General features: G+C 39.5%; 1 protein-coding gene across 3 annotated transcripts in view; it reads left to right on the top strand.

Moving 5' to 3' along the window:
* The window catches only part of ARHGAP15 (Rho GTPase activating protein 15), a 325074-nt gene that overhangs the window by 294512 nt on the left and 10614 nt on the right, over positions 1 to 19948 (top strand). For 2 of the 3 annotated variants that reach the window (XM_085584122.1, XM_085584123.1), the window contains exon 14: positions 7201 to 7306. In XM_085584122.1, coding sequence (XP_085440248.1) covers positions 7201 to 7306 — 106 coding nt within the window. Of the gene's footprint in view, positions 1 to 7200; positions 7307 to 13291; positions 17366 to 19948 lie in introns of those variants that run through there. The other variant, XM_085584125.1, reaches the window with a different exon arrangement.

The following is a 19948-nucleotide window of genomic DNA, read 5'->3' as shown; positions in this document are numbered from 1 at the left end:
CTATCTTCAGTGGGGGCCAGGGGAGGTTGTGGAGAAGAGGGGAGCAGGGATTTCAGGAATTGGCAGTGATGCCTTGTCATGTTTCCACCACTTCACCCAAAAAAAAAAAAAAATAGTAGTGATGGTTCACTGCTGTTGTAGGGCAGATTTCACCACTATGAAATCACCTCTACAGCCAAAAATAAAAAGGAGGGATCAAAACACCTATACATAGAATAAGCAAGATTCTTGACTTTAAAGACATGTATAATCACACACCAATAGGTTAAAAAAATGCAATTAAATTTTAAATTTAAGGGGTGCATGCTGGTTTTGCCTTTGAAGACAGTTTTTTTTGGAAGTGTGAGCAACTATTTGTGTTTGGAAAGGAGTGCAGGTCAAGCATCGCAGCGCAGCCTCTCTGCTGGCTTTAACTGCTGTTGGGGAGGTGCGTTACGGCCTCGAGTTGTGCATTTGCAGAGAAAATATCACCCCGTCCAGATGCTCAAGTCTGCTCTTTCTGCTCAGAAAACCCCGCACGAGGCTCTCGTAGCGTATGAAAAACCAAGAAAAGAGCTCGGCACGTTTTCCCTTTGCATGGTAGAACTTAGAGGTGAAACACAATCATTTCAGTCTGGATCAGACTATCCTTTAGCAAAGTCCTAAGTCTAATTAACCCCCAAAATCGTCTGACAAGGTTCATTCCTCTCCGCTGCCGCCTAACTGGTTGTATGTACGCTGGGCATGCACTACCTAAGTCAGATGCTGCTTTGTTATAATTAGGGCAGCAAATTTTGTTTTCTGTTTGGTACTTGCTGTTACATATTGCATGTAATGTATGGCACTGTTAAGGGAAAAAAATTGGAGTCAAAGTGCCTGGAAAGTTAGGTCTGCTCTGTAGCACTGTGAGATTGTTGACATCTGCCGAGGTTGGAGAGCTCAGTAAGCAGGAAATGGGGTGTCACTCTGAGTGGTAGTTTACCATTATCCTGGCATCCTAATGAAGTGTCTGCAGTGCACAGAGCTTCTGGATGGCATCTTAACGCACGGCTAAGCAAAAGCACTTCTCTCCTTGTCACTGTCATCCATCTGCCTGCACCCTACTGTAGCCAATGGGATGGAACCATGCTACAATGTGCTATAAGCCATTTAGAGTTGCACATTGCATAATCAGTCCCATCAAATATGTAAAAAATGACTATTATTGGTTATTTCCCTCAAACTCTGGCACCTGGAGTTCAATACATTAAAGTTTAACTTTTCTAAGTGCTGTTTCTTCCCATTAATTCCACATATATTTTTGTTAAATGGGAGCAAGTTGCAAACTCATTGTCTTGGGTCTTGCTAGTGGATCACAAAACTTGTATGAATATTCATTGCAAATTCCACTTTATATTACAGAGGATGAATTTATCAATTGCCCAGATAGAGTGGTTTCACACAATTCTCATTTTCTTTTGCAACAACTAATTCTTAGGCATGAATAAAAAGTAAATCAATTCGGATCACAAATTGCTTATTTTCTTTATAGCTAATATTAGTTAGTTTCAACACTTCTTATAGATTTTTTTAAAAAACAGGAAAATATTTTACAATATATCTGCAATAGGGGTTTGCCACAGTGTACTGTGAGTGATTAAAATTGGGACTTTTATGTTGCATGCTGTCACATTAAAACATCCTGACATTAAAAGTGGTATGAATAAGTGATTTATCTATTAATACATTAAAAACTGTGTATCTTAGCCAGCATGACTTCCAGAATATGAAGACTTACCAAACGAAAGCAGAGTTTTGGGCAGTTGGTCAGGAAGAAAAAAAAAAAAGAAATTAAGCCAACAGAGTACTCTCTTTTAAGCAAGTTTTCATTCCCTGATAACACCAGAGCCATCAAGGACTGGGGTTAGGCATTGTGTGACAGAGCAAGCTTCTAAAATGGGCAAGAGCGAGATGAATTGGCTAAGTCGGGTGTTTATTTATACAAACAAGAGGGCAGAACATAATTTAGTTGCATCAGGAATTTTTCACAGACATTAAAACTATAGCAAACATAACAGCAGGGATGCTTGCACAGCAGCACAGTGGGGAAGCTCACAGAGCGTCTGCCCACACTCTGGCTGGCTGTAGCCAGCGCCATAAGTCTCACAATTTCATTAGCACTCGAAAATCCACCTAAACCACCCCGTTCCGATTAAAAAAAAAAAAATAAAAGGAATGAAATAAACAACCAAAAAAAAAAAAACCAAACCAAACAGGAAAAAAAGCCCCAGACAAGAGCCGTCTTTCTCTCGGCAGCCGAATCAGTTGAGAATTGTTGGAAAAACTCTTGGCAGGCAGATTTTGCTGTAGCAACAGTGTGTGACGTTTTAACCACAGCAGAAATCTTATCCAAAAAAACAGAACAAGGTGAGAAGAGCCTGCAAGAAAATCAGGGAAAACCATGACTAAAAAGCCAACAACAACAAAAGGTGGCAGATCAATAGTTTGATATTTTATGCAGGATCATAAATCACTGGGTTTTTTTCAGCAGTTCAGCCGTGAGGCTTGAAAGCATAAAATGAAAGCATGGCTTGTGATAAAATTAGGCATTAATGTGAAGCATAAATGCCATTTAACATTAAACATGCACAAGCCACCGAAATGCCTGGAAAAAGGGAAATGGGTGCTATAGTAAAACTATACAAAGTAAATCAGACGTGAATAATGCAGCAGGTCTGAGGTGGGTCATGGGTCAGACCCCAGTACCTTACAAAATAATGAATGCACGTCAGGTTAGAGACATCCATCCCTTCCTAACCAACGTGAGTTATTGGAGATAAACCCTGGACTTCCTGTTCTGAACAAAGTGGCTTGTTGTAAACATCTATGTCTATTTAAAATTAATGATTAAAAGAAACATTCGGTGGGATTCTCTTAAGTATTCTTTATGGACACGAGTGCTAAAGGTTACTTTCTTCATTCATTTTTACCCAGCCACTGTTAATGTTAGAGACACGTCATGTTTTCTTCTGTGGCCAAATGTTTATCCAAAGCTCATTTACAAAAGGGCTTATATAATAGTAAGAGGGTTTTTTCAATGCATACTTCATTTAGATATAAACAAGAGAGCATCCCCACAGTTTTGCTCTGTTAAAGGGAGCCAGCCCTATTTTTAAAGACAGTAACCCAAATTCTAAATATATTTTCTATGATTCTTTTACATGGCAAAACCATCTGTGATTCACTTAAGAGTATCCTGATCTGCTGAAATTATCCCCTACGTCTCCCAAAATTTCCCCATAAAATGCAAAGAGGATTAGCCCTCCTCTCATTCTTTATTTGTGATTATGATGACTTTCCCTTCCAAAATTTTCATGGGAAAAAGAGAGTCTAACTTTCCTAAATTATTTTTTCCTCTCAGATTTTCACCAATTCTTACAATAAAAAGAATGTAATTAAAACCAATATTGTTTCTTTTTATCACAATTGCTCTGCTTCCTTTTCTAGATTTAGCTGGAAAATTTAACAGCTGTTCAAAGTGTTTTCCTTCCTTTTCACCCTGCACTGCTGGGTTTCATGATACAGCACAGGGAAAGGGGATAACTTTTTCCCCACCTATTTTTAAAAAGCCATGTTTAAGGATTTCCTCCCTACACTTGTGCAAGGTAAAGAGAAAAACCTAAAAAAAAAAAAAATATCTTTGTACTCAGAAATCTGAAAGGGAAAAATTTCTAGGAATGTGGAAATGAAGGCATTACAGAAATAAAGCAAATACATAGGTATTGCAAATGAAACATAAGATCTTGCATCTGATCTGTTAAATATTCCATCAACAAGGTCAAGAGTAAAGACAAGCCCAGCCACAAAAGCTGAAGCGAGAGTAAGCTTTAATAAAAAAAATGAACAGTTTATCCTCTTTAGCTTCTCAAGTGGAAAAACAAATTCTTTTATACCAGAGAAAAATCAAGCGTGTATAGAGCATTTTAAAAAAACACCGATACCAACCATTTTAATGAAAGAATACCCAATATTTTCATGGAACTATAAAAGGGAGCAAGACTAAGTGTTATGGCAAAAAGCCTGGGCTCAGCAGCTTTGTGTGGGAAATGGTGAAATGTGACTGTGATTTATAATGAGAAAAGGTATCTACAACATACAATTTTCTACCTAGCTGCAAATAATAATTCATAGTGATGTCCCTTCCAGATAAAATACCTTTGCAATGTAGGACTCATGTGGTAAAATGATCATGATAAATGTCAGACCAGTGCAGGTAACGGCTTTACAAACCATTAAGATTAGCTGGCTCTTTTTTTTTGATGATAACAGTAACCATGCTGTGACTCTATGTGGTAATAATATCTCAGTACTGATAAATGCCAGAGCCAGGCAGAGGTGTTTATCATTCCCAGTTCAGAAATGCTGACTAAAGTTACCACATGTTGCCTGGTTTTTCTTCTTTTACAATAGACTAACAATTAACAAATAGACCAATGCACAACATAATTTTATGCAATATTTCTATGGTTTTTGTGTTTTATTGCCTATCTAAATTTCCCCTATGTTCCAATACTGATGACTTTGGTATAGTAAGCCCTCAAACAAAGATTTCTACTCTTGCTGTTCTCTCAATAAATAACTTCTTTTATAAATTAATACTGGGGGAGAGGGGGGTTGCTATTTTATCTCCTTTACAAATACACCTCACTGTGAGCAGCAGAGGGTGCAGAGATGTGGTTCCCCTATTTGGTATCTGTGTTAATCAACACAGAGCAGAAACACTTCCGTCAAGAGAACACGATAAAGTTTCACTGTACAACACTTCCCTGTAAATGTTCTGCAACAGACAAAGAGTGAGACCTTTCTTCTACTGTGTTTGTCCCTGCCTCAGTGTCTCAGTTCCACTCAAGTCCAATGAATTTCCGGGGTGGGGGAGTGGCGAAACAAACAGAATTAAAAATTAAACTACTTGAGAAACTTTATTTGTGAAGTTGCAGGAGAGGGAATGCAGCCAAAATAAAAATAAAAATAAAAATAAAAATAAAAATAAAAATAAAAATAAAAATAAAAATAAAAATAAAAATAAAAATAAAAATAATAATAATATAAATATAAGTAATCTAGTGAGAACATAACAGGTCTTATCATGGCACAGCATGTCCAGAGAAGGGCAATGGAGCTGGGGAAGGGGCTGGGGCTCATGGGGTTGCTCTGATGAGGAGCAGCTGAGCGAGCTGGATGTGTTTAGCCTGGAGAAAAGGAGACTCGGGAGGCACCTTAGTCCCTCTCTGCAACAAGCTGACAGGAGGTTGCAGCAAGGTAGAGGTTGGTCTTTTTCCCCAGGTAACAAGTCCCAGATTGAAAGGAAATGGCCTCAGGTAATGCCAGGAGAGCTTTAGGTTGGGTATTAGGAAAAAACTTATTCATTAAAGGGATGCTAAGCATTGGAACAGGCTGCCCAATGCAGTGGCTGAGTCACCATCCCCAGAGGGATTTAAAAGCCATGTGGATGTGGCACTCGAGGACATGGCTTGGTGGTGGACTTGGCAGTGCTGTGGTAAAGGCTGGACTTGGATCGTGGAGGACTTTTCAAAACCAAATGATTCTGTAATTTCTTCTATGTCCACCAAGCAGCACAAATTAGAAGCCCTGAGAATTTGCACTCCCTTCCTATAATAGATTAACTTCTGCAAATTTCATATAATTTTCATTTGTAGCTTCAGACCTATTTCCACTGGGCAGTTCACCCAGAGAACAAAACTGAGCAGTAGTAATGGCTTGTGGCAGAAAATACCAAGGGATGACTGCACTGCAAGACTGAGGGAGGTTGTGCTGTTCAGAAGTTAAGGATTTTTGTAGGTCAAACCAAAACAAGAGAGAAATACACAGGTGTGCTCTTCATTTATATTTAACTTCATTATCTCTATTGAGTCCATAAGAAAGTTTGGTGGTTTGGTTTTTTTTACTGGAAACTAATACCTGTGCACTGCCTACTTTTCGGTCTTTGTCTTCCATGTCTATATGATTGTTAAAATTAAAAACAATCTCAATATAAAACATCTCTATCTGTGGGTATGAAGTATTAATCTCAGCAGGAATAAGCAACACATGCTGAGGAAGGAATATTATCCTAGTAATTTTAATTTTTAAATTAAGCTTGATTGCAGGAAAATTTTAACATGAATTTTTTTTTGGTGAAACCTTTAAATCAAGTCACTAATCACCACGTATGCTTATGCAGCACCTACTGCAACTGGGATTTAATCCTGATTGAGATCTCTGAGTGCTAGGGTAATATGAATATTAAAGAGGAACATATACGAAGAATGATAGGTGATAATTAAATCATAGATGATAAGATCAGAAAAGTGTTCTCAGGTTATCTAGGGCATGTAACATGCAAGATGTTTTCCCTACGTCAGACCTACTGGTACCTTATCTAATCTGTTCCTAAATGAAAGAACAGTTGTACATGACTTTGCTTCAGTTGCAACATCTTAGACAAATCGATGAAAATATCAGCCAAACCTTTCCCACAAAACTATGAATCATGGTAAAACAGGAAGGCATACCTTAACAGAAATGGCAGAACTGTTCTTATCACCCCAAAGGAGAGATTGAACTCCTTAGTGCTATATTCTTTGTTACTAATTTTAAGTTCAAAACACTTTTTTTCCTGCAGAAATTCCAGTTCTGGGGTATTATAGCTATGAGAAAACATCTACAGTGGAACACTTTTTTGAAATAATTTTTCACAAGGTTGGACAAATAAAAACAATAGCAAATTTTATATTTCCCTATATGATGGGGCGTTAAAGACAGATTCATAAATATACTGGATTTAATTGTGATGAATAAAAAAGAACAACAAGGATTACATAGAAAATGTACCTACTACAGAAGTTGCACCACTGGACAAATGTAATTCCAAAGGATAATTCCATTTAAGATGTAGGTCTCTTACTTCTTAGAGGTATTTGGTCTAAGGAAGGTGTTCTATCAGTCTAATAAAATAAGTTAAAAGCAAAAAAAATATTTTTCTGTAAACCAGAAAATTCTTTCTTAAGATGAACAGATAACTTTTAATCATTGTAAACTACTTTTGTTCTCTGTTAAGGTGAAAGAAGGTATGAAATATTCTGGTTTTAACCATGTATTCATGATGACTTTTCTTGTACCAGCACTGTGCAAAGCAATGCCCTAATGTGGCCCTCAATTAGTTATTTTCTTTTTTTTCTTTAGAAATCCAGGACAATGCCACTCGCATCAAATGCATAAGGAGCCTGGTAAAGAAGCTCCCTAGACCCAACTATGACACGATGAAAATCCTTTTTGAACATCTACAGAAGTAAGTAGAACGATGGTATTGACAGATCAGTAATTTTAAAAAAGGAATCGGAATGTGGCGTCATAATCTTATTGGAAGTGTCATCCAAAATACCAAAGATAATTGCATCCTTTGGCAAAATTAAGCATGATTTATGGTATCTATTTATATCTTATTCCTGAACAAGAAATCAGGATGTCCAAGCAAAATCCCAAATTTTAACTCAAGTAGAAAGTAGGACAATTCTGTTTCCTCCAATGCAGTCAAAAACATTGGGATTACCATGTTACAGGTGCATTGAATTGGGCAAATGCAACATGTTTCAGATTGGATTCTCCCATTTTGATTGAAGAAATGGCCTTTTGGATGGTCATGGTTTGAACACTGAGGTCCCTGCTGTTCAATCCCCTGTACTGTCCATGTACAGCCTCACTCAAGAAAACACAGCGAGTGCTCTTGTCCCTCACAAGGAGCTTGTGACAACACAGAACACCTAAGAAGTGCTAAGGAAATATTTGGAAGTGCACCTTTGCTCTCCTAATGTTGCTGAGATACCACAGAGGCAGAAAAACAGCCCTGTGAGGTTGCCCCTCATCACTGCCCTGTGGTTTCCACACTCCCTGAGCTGAGTTTTCAAGAGATGTTGACCCAAAAAATCAACCCAGGGTGTCACAATTACCTCAGGTTTTCTTCTTGTGCTTCATGGCATTAACAGCAAAAGTGTGCACAGCTGACATGGCTCACTCAGACACCCACCAGAGCTGTTTGACCTGCAGGATGGCCAGGGAGGCCTCAGGGCAGGGATATAGAAAAGGCAGGGTCCTGTGACCCTATTCCTCCTTGCTGTTGGCACTACCAATGCTGGTTTTTACAGTCACTTTTCAGCCAAACTATCCCTAAAACTGAAGGAACATCAGGATCTGGGCCCCATCAAGGCACAGAGGACTATTTCATCCCAGGAATGATGTACTGACCCCAGTGAGGGAGTGATAAAGGCTCCAAATCAAAGACCGTTCTGAGCTTATAATGAATGATGCCTTTATAGTGACCATTTCTTGGCATGTGCATGTAAGAGATGTAGATCCTTTATCTTGTTTTGCAGCTTCCAGCTGAAATGGCAAAATGAAGTCCATATAGTTGTGGGAATGTGGAATGTCCCTATTTCATTAGGCATGGAAGGATTTTAAACAGTCCATAAAATGACTGAGTTTGGCCTTGCAGAAAAACAGTTTTCTGTGTGTTCATTTGATGCACTGTGTGCACACATTCTCTCCTTCAGCAGGTTATCTAGAGAAGGATGATAATTTATTACTGGCAATGGAAGAATAATAAGGGAAATTATTTCCTGGGAAGAACACTAGTGCAAGGAGTGGGTACATGCTGTCAGCACAGATATGCCATATAGAAAATTTACTGCACTCTGTGTGGCATTGATCTTAACCTGAAAAAGTTTTGTTGCCGTGTCTTAGGGGAGAGATATCAGGTATACACAATAAGTCTTTGATCTCGTAGTTAAATCATTTGATTGAGACTTGGGAGACGTGGGTTCAGTTCTTGGCTTTGACCGGATGTTCTGGGTGACCTTGGGTAAATCATTTAATCTCCCTGTGCCTTGGTTCCTTGTTTACAAAATGATGATAATACTTCCTTTGTCTGCCTTGGCTTTTTAGAGCATAATCTATTTGGTACAGCAATTGTTTCCCGCTGTGGATGTGTAGAATAACTGGTGAAACTGGACCCACACTGGTGGTTTTTTGGAGAAAAGAAAACAGAAGGAAAAATAAACCTGCTAAAATAGAGGAAATAAAATACCAATAGTTTATAATGCAGAGGTACACCGAGGCAACACAGTGGCACAGAGTGATGGAAGGCAGGAAGATGTGACAGTGGAGCCATTTGGGGGTTTAAGCATTAGGGAAGCAATTGTCTGAGTCTCTCTGAAGAAGGTCAATCTTCTTCTCTGCCTCAAACACATCCTCAGGAAAAAATAGGGCTATTCTATAAGCTTTGCTCCACTGATATGGAAGCGACAGTAGAAAAGATACTGAAAGCAAAAAAAAAAAAATCCCCCCAAAAATAAAACATATGTGCTCTCTTGAACTTGTTGGTGCTAAAGAGAGTCTGAATGATCTCATGACTCCATAAATAAGAATGAAGTAGTCTACTTACATTTTCAATAATTATGTGATGCTTATATTCTGCAAATAGAGACAATGTTTGTTTGTTTTAATCAGTCCAGGAAACACAACTTGTTTGCAGAGGTTACAAAATGTAGAGTTACATTAATTTTGGGGACACTCTTCAGAAGAGCAGTGTCAATGTCCCTCAGCATGCACTTGCACCACCCCCTTTGATCACAGGATTTTCGCAGGGCAAGTTACAGGAGTTTCAAAAGTTTCTGATTAGTTGGAAAAATAACTAAACTGGCTTTATTTGAGGCATATTACTGTTTCTATATTTGCTGATTGAGATGGATGTTCTTGCCCACTGTTGAACTGGTCTTAAGGGGGTTCTGCTGGGGAGAAGATGAGGGATTGCAGCTATGCTGTTTACATGGCATTCCTCCTTTTTCTCCTACCCTTCTCCTGCTTCTTTCTTTCTGTCAGACAGACAGAACAAGGCTACACACACCTGGACCGTAGGGCTGTTCAAGCCTGTGACTTCTATACAGCCCGTGAGAGCATCTGTCTCACTGACACTCAGCATGACAATCCAACCTTTGCCTTATCCTAAACTGTTCTGCAGCAATCCAGTCTGTAGGAGCAGGTCCAGAGCCAGCAGAAATAACAATGAGAAATGCACTTCAGAAGGGTCCTCCTTAGAAACCCAGAGAAAGCATGTGATGAGAGAGTCTGTGAGAAAGCAGGGATTAACATATGAGCCATGTATCTCTCTTCAACCAAGCTCTCTGAAGCTGTAAGAAGTCACAGTGCACTGTATGCAGCCCACAGGAGGTGGATAAAAAGCAAAGTTGGGGCTGCAGCACCTGTTCTTTCAAGTATTTTTTTTGCATTTGATGGGAAAAACCACAACCCACTGACATCCCTGTTCATCTTTCAATGAATTCTCTTCTACTTAAAAGCAAAACAGACAAAATCTGGGGCTGAACAGACATATCACATAGCTGTTGTCAGTCTAATTCCATAAGGAATTGTTCCATTATGACTCATGCTGGAAATAATTGAGCACAACTGCTATTAGGCTATTCATTCTTCTTCCCAAAGATGAGCAAACCAAACAAATAGACTTTATACAGGAAAGAAACAGCAAAATCCCAACCTGAGTAGAAGAGCTACAGAATAAAGGGCTACAGAAAACAACCCGTTCTACTCAAACATGTTTAGAGAATATTTGCTTGCTCTGTACAGCCCATGTATTTCTGCCCCATACACCGCTTCCACAGGTGTCCTCTCTTTCCTCTTCCTTACTCACATATGATTTTTACTCCCAAACAAAGTGAGCAAATCACAGGTACCAGCTACAACTGATGCACCTTTCTGGTCCCATTTTTTGGGTGAACACAGGACACCAAATGATGCAGAAACCTTGTCTTGACTCTTTGCACAAACATGAACTGAGCGCCATGAATCCCTATCTGAGAAACTATTTTATGTACCCAATAATTTACTCACAGAATTGCAATACAAGTTAGGCAGAAGGAGAATTTCACTCTATGTAGCATTTTATGACCTGTTTTCACCACAACACCTTGAGGTAGCTGTTGCACACCCATTGGGAAACTGAGGCACGAGAAGTTTAAATGACTTAAAGTCTCAGGATAAACCAGCAACACAATTTAAAAACCTGAATGGGTTTTTTTTATTTGAACAGAAGCTTCTCCAGTGACCACAGATCTTCTCATTTCTCCCTCATGCAAAATGCATCAGGGAGGAGGAACACCCTGGCTGGGCTCTCAGCGCTGCGCTCCGAGCTGGCGAAGGCGGACACGCTCTCCTCCAGGAGCTGTGTGCCTGCGCTACACAGCACTGTGCCTGAGCTCATGAGCTGTGCTTATTAATGTTAAATTAATGAATCTCAGCCTGCTCTGCTTATTAGGTTGAGCTCCGTGCCACCACGAGGCAGCTCTGAGGCTCCCAGACCCGAGCTGTGGCACATCTGACCAGGCTGGAGCACAGGGCAGCCGCGCTCCGCTCTGTCCCCATCCGTGTGGGCACCCCTGCAAAAGGAGGTGTCAGAGATAAAAACCCCTCTCCTTGCTCCTGATTTCCCTGCACAAAGGCAGGATAATGTGCGCTATTTACAAAACTATAAAAGGGATGCTGAAATAATTAAAGGGGAAGGCAGGGGCAGTTCCCATCCCTCTCCCTTACGTGGGAAGCACGGAACCCAGATGCCCAACTGTGGAAGATATTCTTCCAGCAGCAGCATCTGCCTCCTTGGCAGGCACTTCAGGCAAGTTGTCTGGGGAGCTCTGCAGTTGCCTCTTGGTTTATCACGTGGATCTGTTAATGTGCCCTATCTGGCTGGCTTGTCCAGGCAGGAGCTGATTTGTTTTAATTCACCTTTGAATCCAAGAAACTCCCATTTATTTTGCTCCATTTTTCCCATACTCTACATAGCATGGCAAGTAATTTTCAGATGCCATCCAGGCTTTCTGCCCTTTCAGAGGGAGAATGATGATTTTCTCCCTGATTGTCTTCCCCCTCTGTCCAAATTCTTCATTCTTACTATTAATTGTTTGCATTGATTTCACTGGAAATATGGTCCTCATCAAAGGTACAACTATATGTCTAAGACAAACCCCCTAGCTTTTGTTAGTTTATTATCTTAAAAAATCATAGGTATTAATCTTCAGCTGTTTTGACAAAAAAACCCAAACCTCCCCCATGTTCATAGGTCTGTGAACAGGATGAAAACATCCAACCTTCACACAGTGGGGAGGAGCAGTCCCCCCACCTCAAACTTCACAACCTTTGGCAGCAACATTCTGAAAAGCCAAGTTTTTTTCAAACAATTAAGCAGACATGCTTCTACCTATTAAAAACTAAGAGAAAAAAAGAAAAGAAGAAAGAGAAAAGAAAATGAAGCAGAGCCATGCATAGCCAGCATCCCACAGTAGCCTGCACACCAGGACACAATGACAATGTGATGACAAATCCAGCAGCAGTACCCAGAACTCTGAGGGAAAACCAGAACATGAAGTTAAAGTACAGCATATAGTAATGCTGTATGGGATGTCTGCAAACATTTTTTTTTTTCCCTCCAAAGCTGGTGGAAGGAAGATGTAGCAAACATATGTGATTTTTGCTTGCTAAACTACGTGTCATATCAGCAGTTTTCAGGCAGGCTCACATAATAAATGTAGGCTCAGGAGAGCCCTTTTCTCACATAGAAAAAGAACATTACACTGAGACCTGTGCAAGTTTTCTATTAAGAAAAAAAATAATAATAAAGGTAAAATCTACTGAAAACAAAACACAATTCCCAAAATGGAAATATTATTAAAAAAAAAAAAAATCTATCTGGGAAACCTCAGTGAATCTGTGGAAGACCTACAACCCAAAATGTGGAATGGACACAAGTTTTCCCTCAGGAAAAACACACAAATTTAGAAAGGTGCAGAAGCCCTTAAATGAAGGCACAAGAAAGACTATTTGTTGAAATTATTTCCTGAATCAAGACCTTTCTTTATAATCAGGCAACTCATGAGCAGGTTTTGGTTTTCAGCCATGGGACAGCAGCAGGGAGAAAAGTTTAACTGTGCTCCTACAAGCTTTGGGGGAGCAGCTACTGGAAATGTGAGGAAGAGAAACACCCTCCTGCACCAGAGGAGTAAGTAGGTGAACTGACCAGTTACATAAAAGACTCAGGTATACCTGACTGGCATTTTAAAATTAATATGACATGATTTAACAATCTTTTAACTTGAGAAGGGTAATTATATATTGAGATGTGCTTTTAGGCACGTGCTTTTCTCAGTCTCAACTATGGAAGAGTTTTACAAAGGAGCTGGAGAAATGCCAACACTCATCCTATTTTCCACAGCTTCCCGAGGCTCATTTTGGGGGAAGGAGAAGAATTAAACCCTTTTCCTCTCTGTTAAGCACACATCAGTCTACTACTCACCCTTTGGAAGTAACTGGACAAAAGAAAATATGCACCACGCACAAGTGTGCACAAGACAGGAGTAATAGTAGATTTTGGGTTAAAGGCAAAAAAAAAAAAAAAAAAAAAATCCAGTCTCTCAGAAGCATCTTTGACCATTTTGTTGAGCATTTTGATTTTGCACTTTTTGGGGTTGGGGTGACCTGCTACCGAGGGTTTTGCAGTCATGCCAAATCCTGCTCTTCGAGGAATAAGAAAGTTTACAAAGTTTAGCTCTTACCCAAATAATACCTTACTGCTTAGTGCTTTTAACAAGAAGCATGATGAGTAATTAAAGCCACATTTTCACCCCTTGCTTCCATCTATTTCCACAACTGTATTTAAAAATATAAACCCTGATTTTCATAACAGTCAGGCAAATAATTGCACTCAGTACTCTTCAATGCTACCAAGTACTGAACTGGTGTATCAGCAAATAACAGAATGATAAAAATAATTAACATAGTTTTAATTTAAATATTTATGACACAGTTGACTCTGGCAGCATGGCACCATTGTGCTGAGTGCAGTACACAAATCCTGATAGATAGAGCCCCTGTTTCCAAGAGCTCCTATTGTTCATCCCACATTACTCAATATCAAACAATCTCAAAAAAGCTTTTCAAACATTAATTAAATCTCCTAACTTCCTTTTCAGGTCAGTAAGTTTTATTATCCTAGTTGTGTAGATAAAGAAAGTGAGGAACGGAGAGGGTGAGGCACTTTCCCACCACGACACAGCCAACACTTCTCACTTCCACTCTCTGCTTGCTCCCCATTCCCCCATGGAGCCCCCCAAGCCTTTGAAGGCTCATCCGTGTGCTGTGGGTGTACGTGTGCATCTGGCCAGCACATCCCAGGCTGGGCTGGTTACTGCTAAGGACTCTTCAGCTAATCAGGACCACGTGAGAATCCTGCTTCTGGTTTGCACTCGCATCAGCTTTAGCAAAATATCACCAGCGGAGTAAATTTATGGGATTTTGTAACCTCTTAATACGGCTTGGGGGGGGGGGGTTAGTGTTCATTTCAGCTCAAATTCTTTCTTGTTGGCCAAAATTAGGAATGCTCAATTCATTACAATGGCTCTGTCCCCCCCCCCTTTTTTTTTTCTTATTTTATTAGGGCAGATTGGGCCCTAACACACTAATGTCCACAACAAGGTCATCAAAGGGTAAATTGCAATGCTTTTCATTTTTGTGCCTAAAGATACATGATTTTTCTCAGAATTAAGGTTGTGAAATAAGTAATTTGTTTGAAGTTTCTCAGATATTCATTGGAACTTTTAAAAAGACGAAACAAAATAAAAAAGGCTTTAAGGCCAAAATGTCGGCATTCTGTGCAAAATAATTAATATAACACAATAGGATCTATTCTACTATTGATTGAAAGGGAATTTATGCAGGTAATTCATTAAGGCTAGTTGGATTTTGGCATGTAAATCCCCCAGCACTTTGATGGGAAAACAGACCCTGATTTTTTTTTTCCTTAATAAGCTATAAAATACATGATTTTCAGTTGCAAAATCATAAAAAGCCAAAGCAAATACCTGAACAACTAGGGCCCTGCTCTGTAAGGGTTCTGGAATGATATTAGATCAAATCCTTTTTCACACACTGCAAAAGATACAACAATCATTTCAATCACCATGTTAAGAGAATCAATACAATTTTTCCTTCCAGAGAATGGTACTTTACATTCCAATATTTGCAGGCTATCACCTTCATACATCTCTTTTTGTGGTCAAGTGCATGATTGCTACTTCTGACAGGGTATTGGCCATTTTCTTATGAACTACAAATTCTTGTAAATAAACCAATCTGAAAAAAAAAAAAAAAAAAAAAAGAAGAGGAAATCTGTGGACTGGAATGCACTCTACTTGTAATGGGAACAAAAAGCTGGCAATGAAATATAAACCTAAATCACAGCAGAATGACCTACTTTAAGGCATTTGCCAAAGAGACAGTGTTTTAGACAGCTCCTCTGAAGTAGCGTCTTTATGTCTATGCCATCTGCAGATTTATTATTGTGCTTTAGAAAAAAAAAAAAAAGAAAAAAATAAAAAAAAGGAAAGAAAAACCTACAGTATGCCTGAACAAAACTCAGCTTCATCTATAGAAAGATTCCAGTACTGTGGGCACCACACCCACACCTACTGATGTGGTCCAAGTTTTTTCTTTAGAGGCACCTAATTAAGAAACCCTGACTCATTTACATGGATATGTTTGATCTAAATTACACTCCAAACCACACCAAATTAGGAGCATCTGTGAATGCGAAGTGTTTGTTCCCAGTGCCTGGTAGAACAGGGCCAGTTCTGGACGGCACATGTTCAAGTGACGAAAAATATTTCAGATGTAACATACTTCTGAGACCCACTTTTCCACTAATAATTCATAATGAGTTAAACCAGTATCTCTGCTTCAGCAATTATTTCAGGCTGGGGGAAAAAAAACGTAATTTTACTTTTTAAAAGGAAGGGTGGGGGTGAAAGCAGGAGTGAGCAACCACCTAGTTTGGTGGGGAATTAACACAACCATTAGTTACAATTTAAATCTGTGCAGTGCATTTGTTTTCAGATATATACTTTACACCTAAAGCCTGGATTGAAGGAAAGTATAAATTAATGATTGGTTGTTGTTCACAAACAAGAGCTTCTGCCTTGGTGAATGGTCTTCCCTCATTAATCAGTTTTCCAGAGGAGTCCGGGTGGAAGGCAGGGTCTCAGCCCAAAGATGCAACACCCTACATAAATAGTAAAAAAAATTCAAGACCACCAGATTTGAGAGTGATGCCTCCCTTTCCAGGCTGCACTGCTGGTGGTTGACTGTGCCTGCTTGCAGCCCAGAAAGCCACTCTGTACAAAAACGGGTCCTGTGGCAATTAGGAAACTTTTATCTCGCTTTCCCATCTCCCACTAAGAGCGAGCAGGGGGAGCTGCAGAAGCCACTGGTTGCTGCTTTGCCGCCTTACTGGCAAACTGAATAAAAAATAGCCTTACTCTCACTCTAAGCAGCCCAAGAACCAAGGAGTGTAAATCCGAATTCCACGCTGGGTTTGCAATTCCCAGCCCACTGGCGCAATTTGGCACGACCTTTGGATTTGGCCCATAGTGTTTGGCAGCCACCTTTTATTCTTCCCATTTTTTATACTTTGTGAATAGTCCAAGTTACATAATGCCAGTGACAATTTGTTTATGGCGAGCGTTGGAGTCACTGTTTTATGATTACATTCAAACTTTAAGCCACATTTTGACATCTAAGGATCATCTTGCATTCTCGTGTACTCTATACAATGAAGGTTTGTGTTCCAGTGAGGAGCAGGGGGGAGGAACTTTATAAATAACATGACTCCTTTTGTCTGAAGAGATTTTAATACATTTGTCTGATCTACTGTTTTTGCAGTAGCTCGAATATAATTTGAATATATTAATATTTTCAGCAACTGTGCTGAGAGAGCCCAGTTAATAACTTATGCATGGGTGTATAGATACACTTCAGACAGAGGTAGTTTTTAGCCCTTATGTTGGTAATACTTAGAAACACACAATGAAAGAGCCTGTTCTTTCCTCCTCTTTGTTGTGGGCATGCATTGTGATGGTATGGAGCCAGTGTTCTTTCTGTTGTCTACACAGCCTGGATTCAATAAGCAGTTATATATGCATATTATGACAATGTGGTCAAGGAAACCAGATTTTTTTACTATACCTTCATGTGCCTGTACAGTATAAAATCTGGTATTTATTTTTCTTGTCCTCATTCAATATGTTAACAAAATCATAATTTGATACAGGTTATGTTCACTTTATAATTAAAATTATAGAGTTAGATGAAAATACAGCAAGATGTTGCTGAATGGAAAATATTTATCTTTTCGTACATTACGCATTATGGTGCTATGTAAAATCATAAATCTGTGAAGCAGCTCTCTCCAGCCAATTTGCCTTCTCCCCTGGTCCACAAGATGCTGCCAGTTACCTCCTCTAAGCTGAGGGTCCTACATCCACCTGAGCCCTGACATTAGATAACACTGCCACATCCTCTCCAGAGCTTTGCTGTGGTCTTCCAGAAGAAGACCCCTTGCCATGGCGATAAGCCAAGAAAAAGGAATTCAGAAAAGTTTTGTAATTTTTCCAGCTCCTCCTGTAGCTCTCTCAGAACCTTCACGGAAAAAGCACAAAGTTTTTTACACCATGTTCTCTGTGTCAGCACTAGACTCAGGCTCCCCAGACCACCTCAGGACAGCACTTCATCCATCTGGAAACTGTTCTCACCTCCCAGATCATTGCCATCCACACTGCCAAGTGCAGGCCTTCACCAAACACCATCAGCAGCCACCATACAGGCAGCCTAGGGCATATGGGACAGCCCTAGAGCATATGGAAGCTTTCCAGTAAGTGAAGTTTACTGGGAACATCAGTTTGCCTTGTTCAAACTCTCAACCCAGAGAGGATTTCCACAGGGATGTGGCAGCAGTAGTAGCAGGCAACTTTAACTACCTCAGACAACCCAGATTGTTTCCATGTCTGGATAAGGGTCTCATAAAAGTGTCATCAGGATAAGGAGTTTTCATTCCTTCAGAACATCTACCCCTGGAAGTCACTGCAGCTGCTCCGGACTCAGAGTCAACCCTGAGATTTCTATCACAGGGCACATTTCAAGTCTCGTTGAAGACATTTTGGATCTCACCTGACCTCTATGGTGAGGAGCTGCTTAACCTTTCCTTTCCAAATTACACAGTAAGAGCTTTCCATTACTTCTCATATTAAATTAAGTTTATCCAGCTCTGCATCCTGAAACTACAATGTGTGCTTGCTATAAGAGGCACTTTCTAAGCTTGTAAATCCATTTACAAACATTCACATCAGGCCAGACTTTTTCTGCTGGAGAGGGAGCACCTACAGAGAGGTGTCCTGGAATCCTTCTACTGTGTGAGTCGTCCAAAGACTGATGACTGATATCAGGACCTTGATATCAACAGCAAGATTGTCCCCATTGTTCCTAAATCCTTCAATCTCTGTCAAACATGAGGAGGTCTAAGAGACTCAAGTATGTTTTCTCACCAATTTTTTTAACTGTGGATTTTGATCAGGGTCAGACAGAAGCAGATATTGGCAAATCTGGTCACTTGAAGCTTCAAAGATGAAAGAAATACAACTACTGAGAGAGGTAGGGCTGACTGTGTAGAGTATAAAGACTTTGTAAAGTATCTAAGGCAGTTAGACCAGAGTCATCTGAGACCAGCACATGTGTGAATGGGTATTTGACTTTAAAGGAACTAATGAGAAAATTCAAAGCTAGTTTAAAGCCAGGAAATATTGCAGAACTTGCAGTACTACAAAGGGTGCTTCTTAGAAAGACACAATATATGGAAAATCCTCCACTCCAGGCAGTCCCTGCATTTAGTGCAGCAGACTAAACACGTGCACAAAAAAATAAACATCAAGCTAAGGTGAGCGGACAAGACAGACAAAGTGTAAGTAGAAAAGACAATGCTGACATAGTAAATTCATTGCTCAAGGGCGAGTAAAATGTAAATAAGTTTAAAGAAATCAAAGACTCGTGGCACATACTCACTTGTGCATTTAAGAGCTGCATTCATCCTACTCGTGCTCAGTATCAGGGCTGAAACAATCGTGGTGCTGGGAGGCATGTTAAAGCATCTTTCAAATCTGATACAAATGCAGTGCATATATATTGCAATCCTAGCTTGTGGAGGGCTCAGAACTGAACCTGGGAGAGTAGGAATCCTGGTTGAGGTCAGATCCCACAGAAAATCATCTCTGATATGTAGATCACTGCAAAAATACTTTCATTTTAAACAACAAGATGGTAACAATATGGGATAAAAAATATGGATTTTTTTTTATACTGGGGACAGTTAATAGGCCAACATTTGAATTTTTTTTCATTATTTAAAAAAGACTTGAAACAAAATAATTTATGAAGTAATTGCAATGCTTTGATTTGATTTGATATTTTTGAAGGTCTTTTCCAAACCAAATGATTCAGTGATTCTATGATATAAAAATTCACAGAAAAAGGAAAACTTTGGTGAGAGTTTGCTCCCTGACTTTTGTGGAATTCTTTGCCACATTCTCTGATTTCAATGTCAAAAATTACTGGGTTTCTCACAGAACTGAGTAATTAATTAATGACACTAGACAAAACCAATGTGTTGATAGTGAAACTATGTTTTTCATGGGCTGCTCTAGACACACAAGCAAAGATGAATTTCTGGGCAGGATGTCTACAGCTCAACATCCCAGGCTGAAATTCCACTCAATTGCCCTTTCTGGGCTCTAAGTCAGAAAGTAAACCTGTCATGTCCAGGGCTGAGTTATTTGCTGTCAACTGGATTACAGCACAAAAAGGCTGTAATTGAAGGCTGCAAGAGGTTAGAGATTGAACATAGTCAAAAGCAGTAACTCCACTTAGTAAAAGTAGATATCATCCCAAAATGAGAAAAGTTAAGCTCATATAAGGTGAAATTCTGACTCCAGCGTGGCTTTCAGTTTCTGGGATTTTTGTCAGTGACTTTCAGAGTAATGAAAATTTCACT

Source organism: Lonchura striata, chromosome 7, assembly GCF_050655825.1.
Source record: "Lonchura striata isolate lonStrDom1 chromosome 7, ASM5065582v1, whole genome shotgun sequence".
NCBI classification, from domain to species: domain Eukaryota; kingdom Metazoa; phylum Chordata; class Aves; order Passeriformes; family Estrildidae; genus Lonchura; species Lonchura striata.
This window is presented reverse-complemented; position numbering and strand designations above follow the sequence as displayed.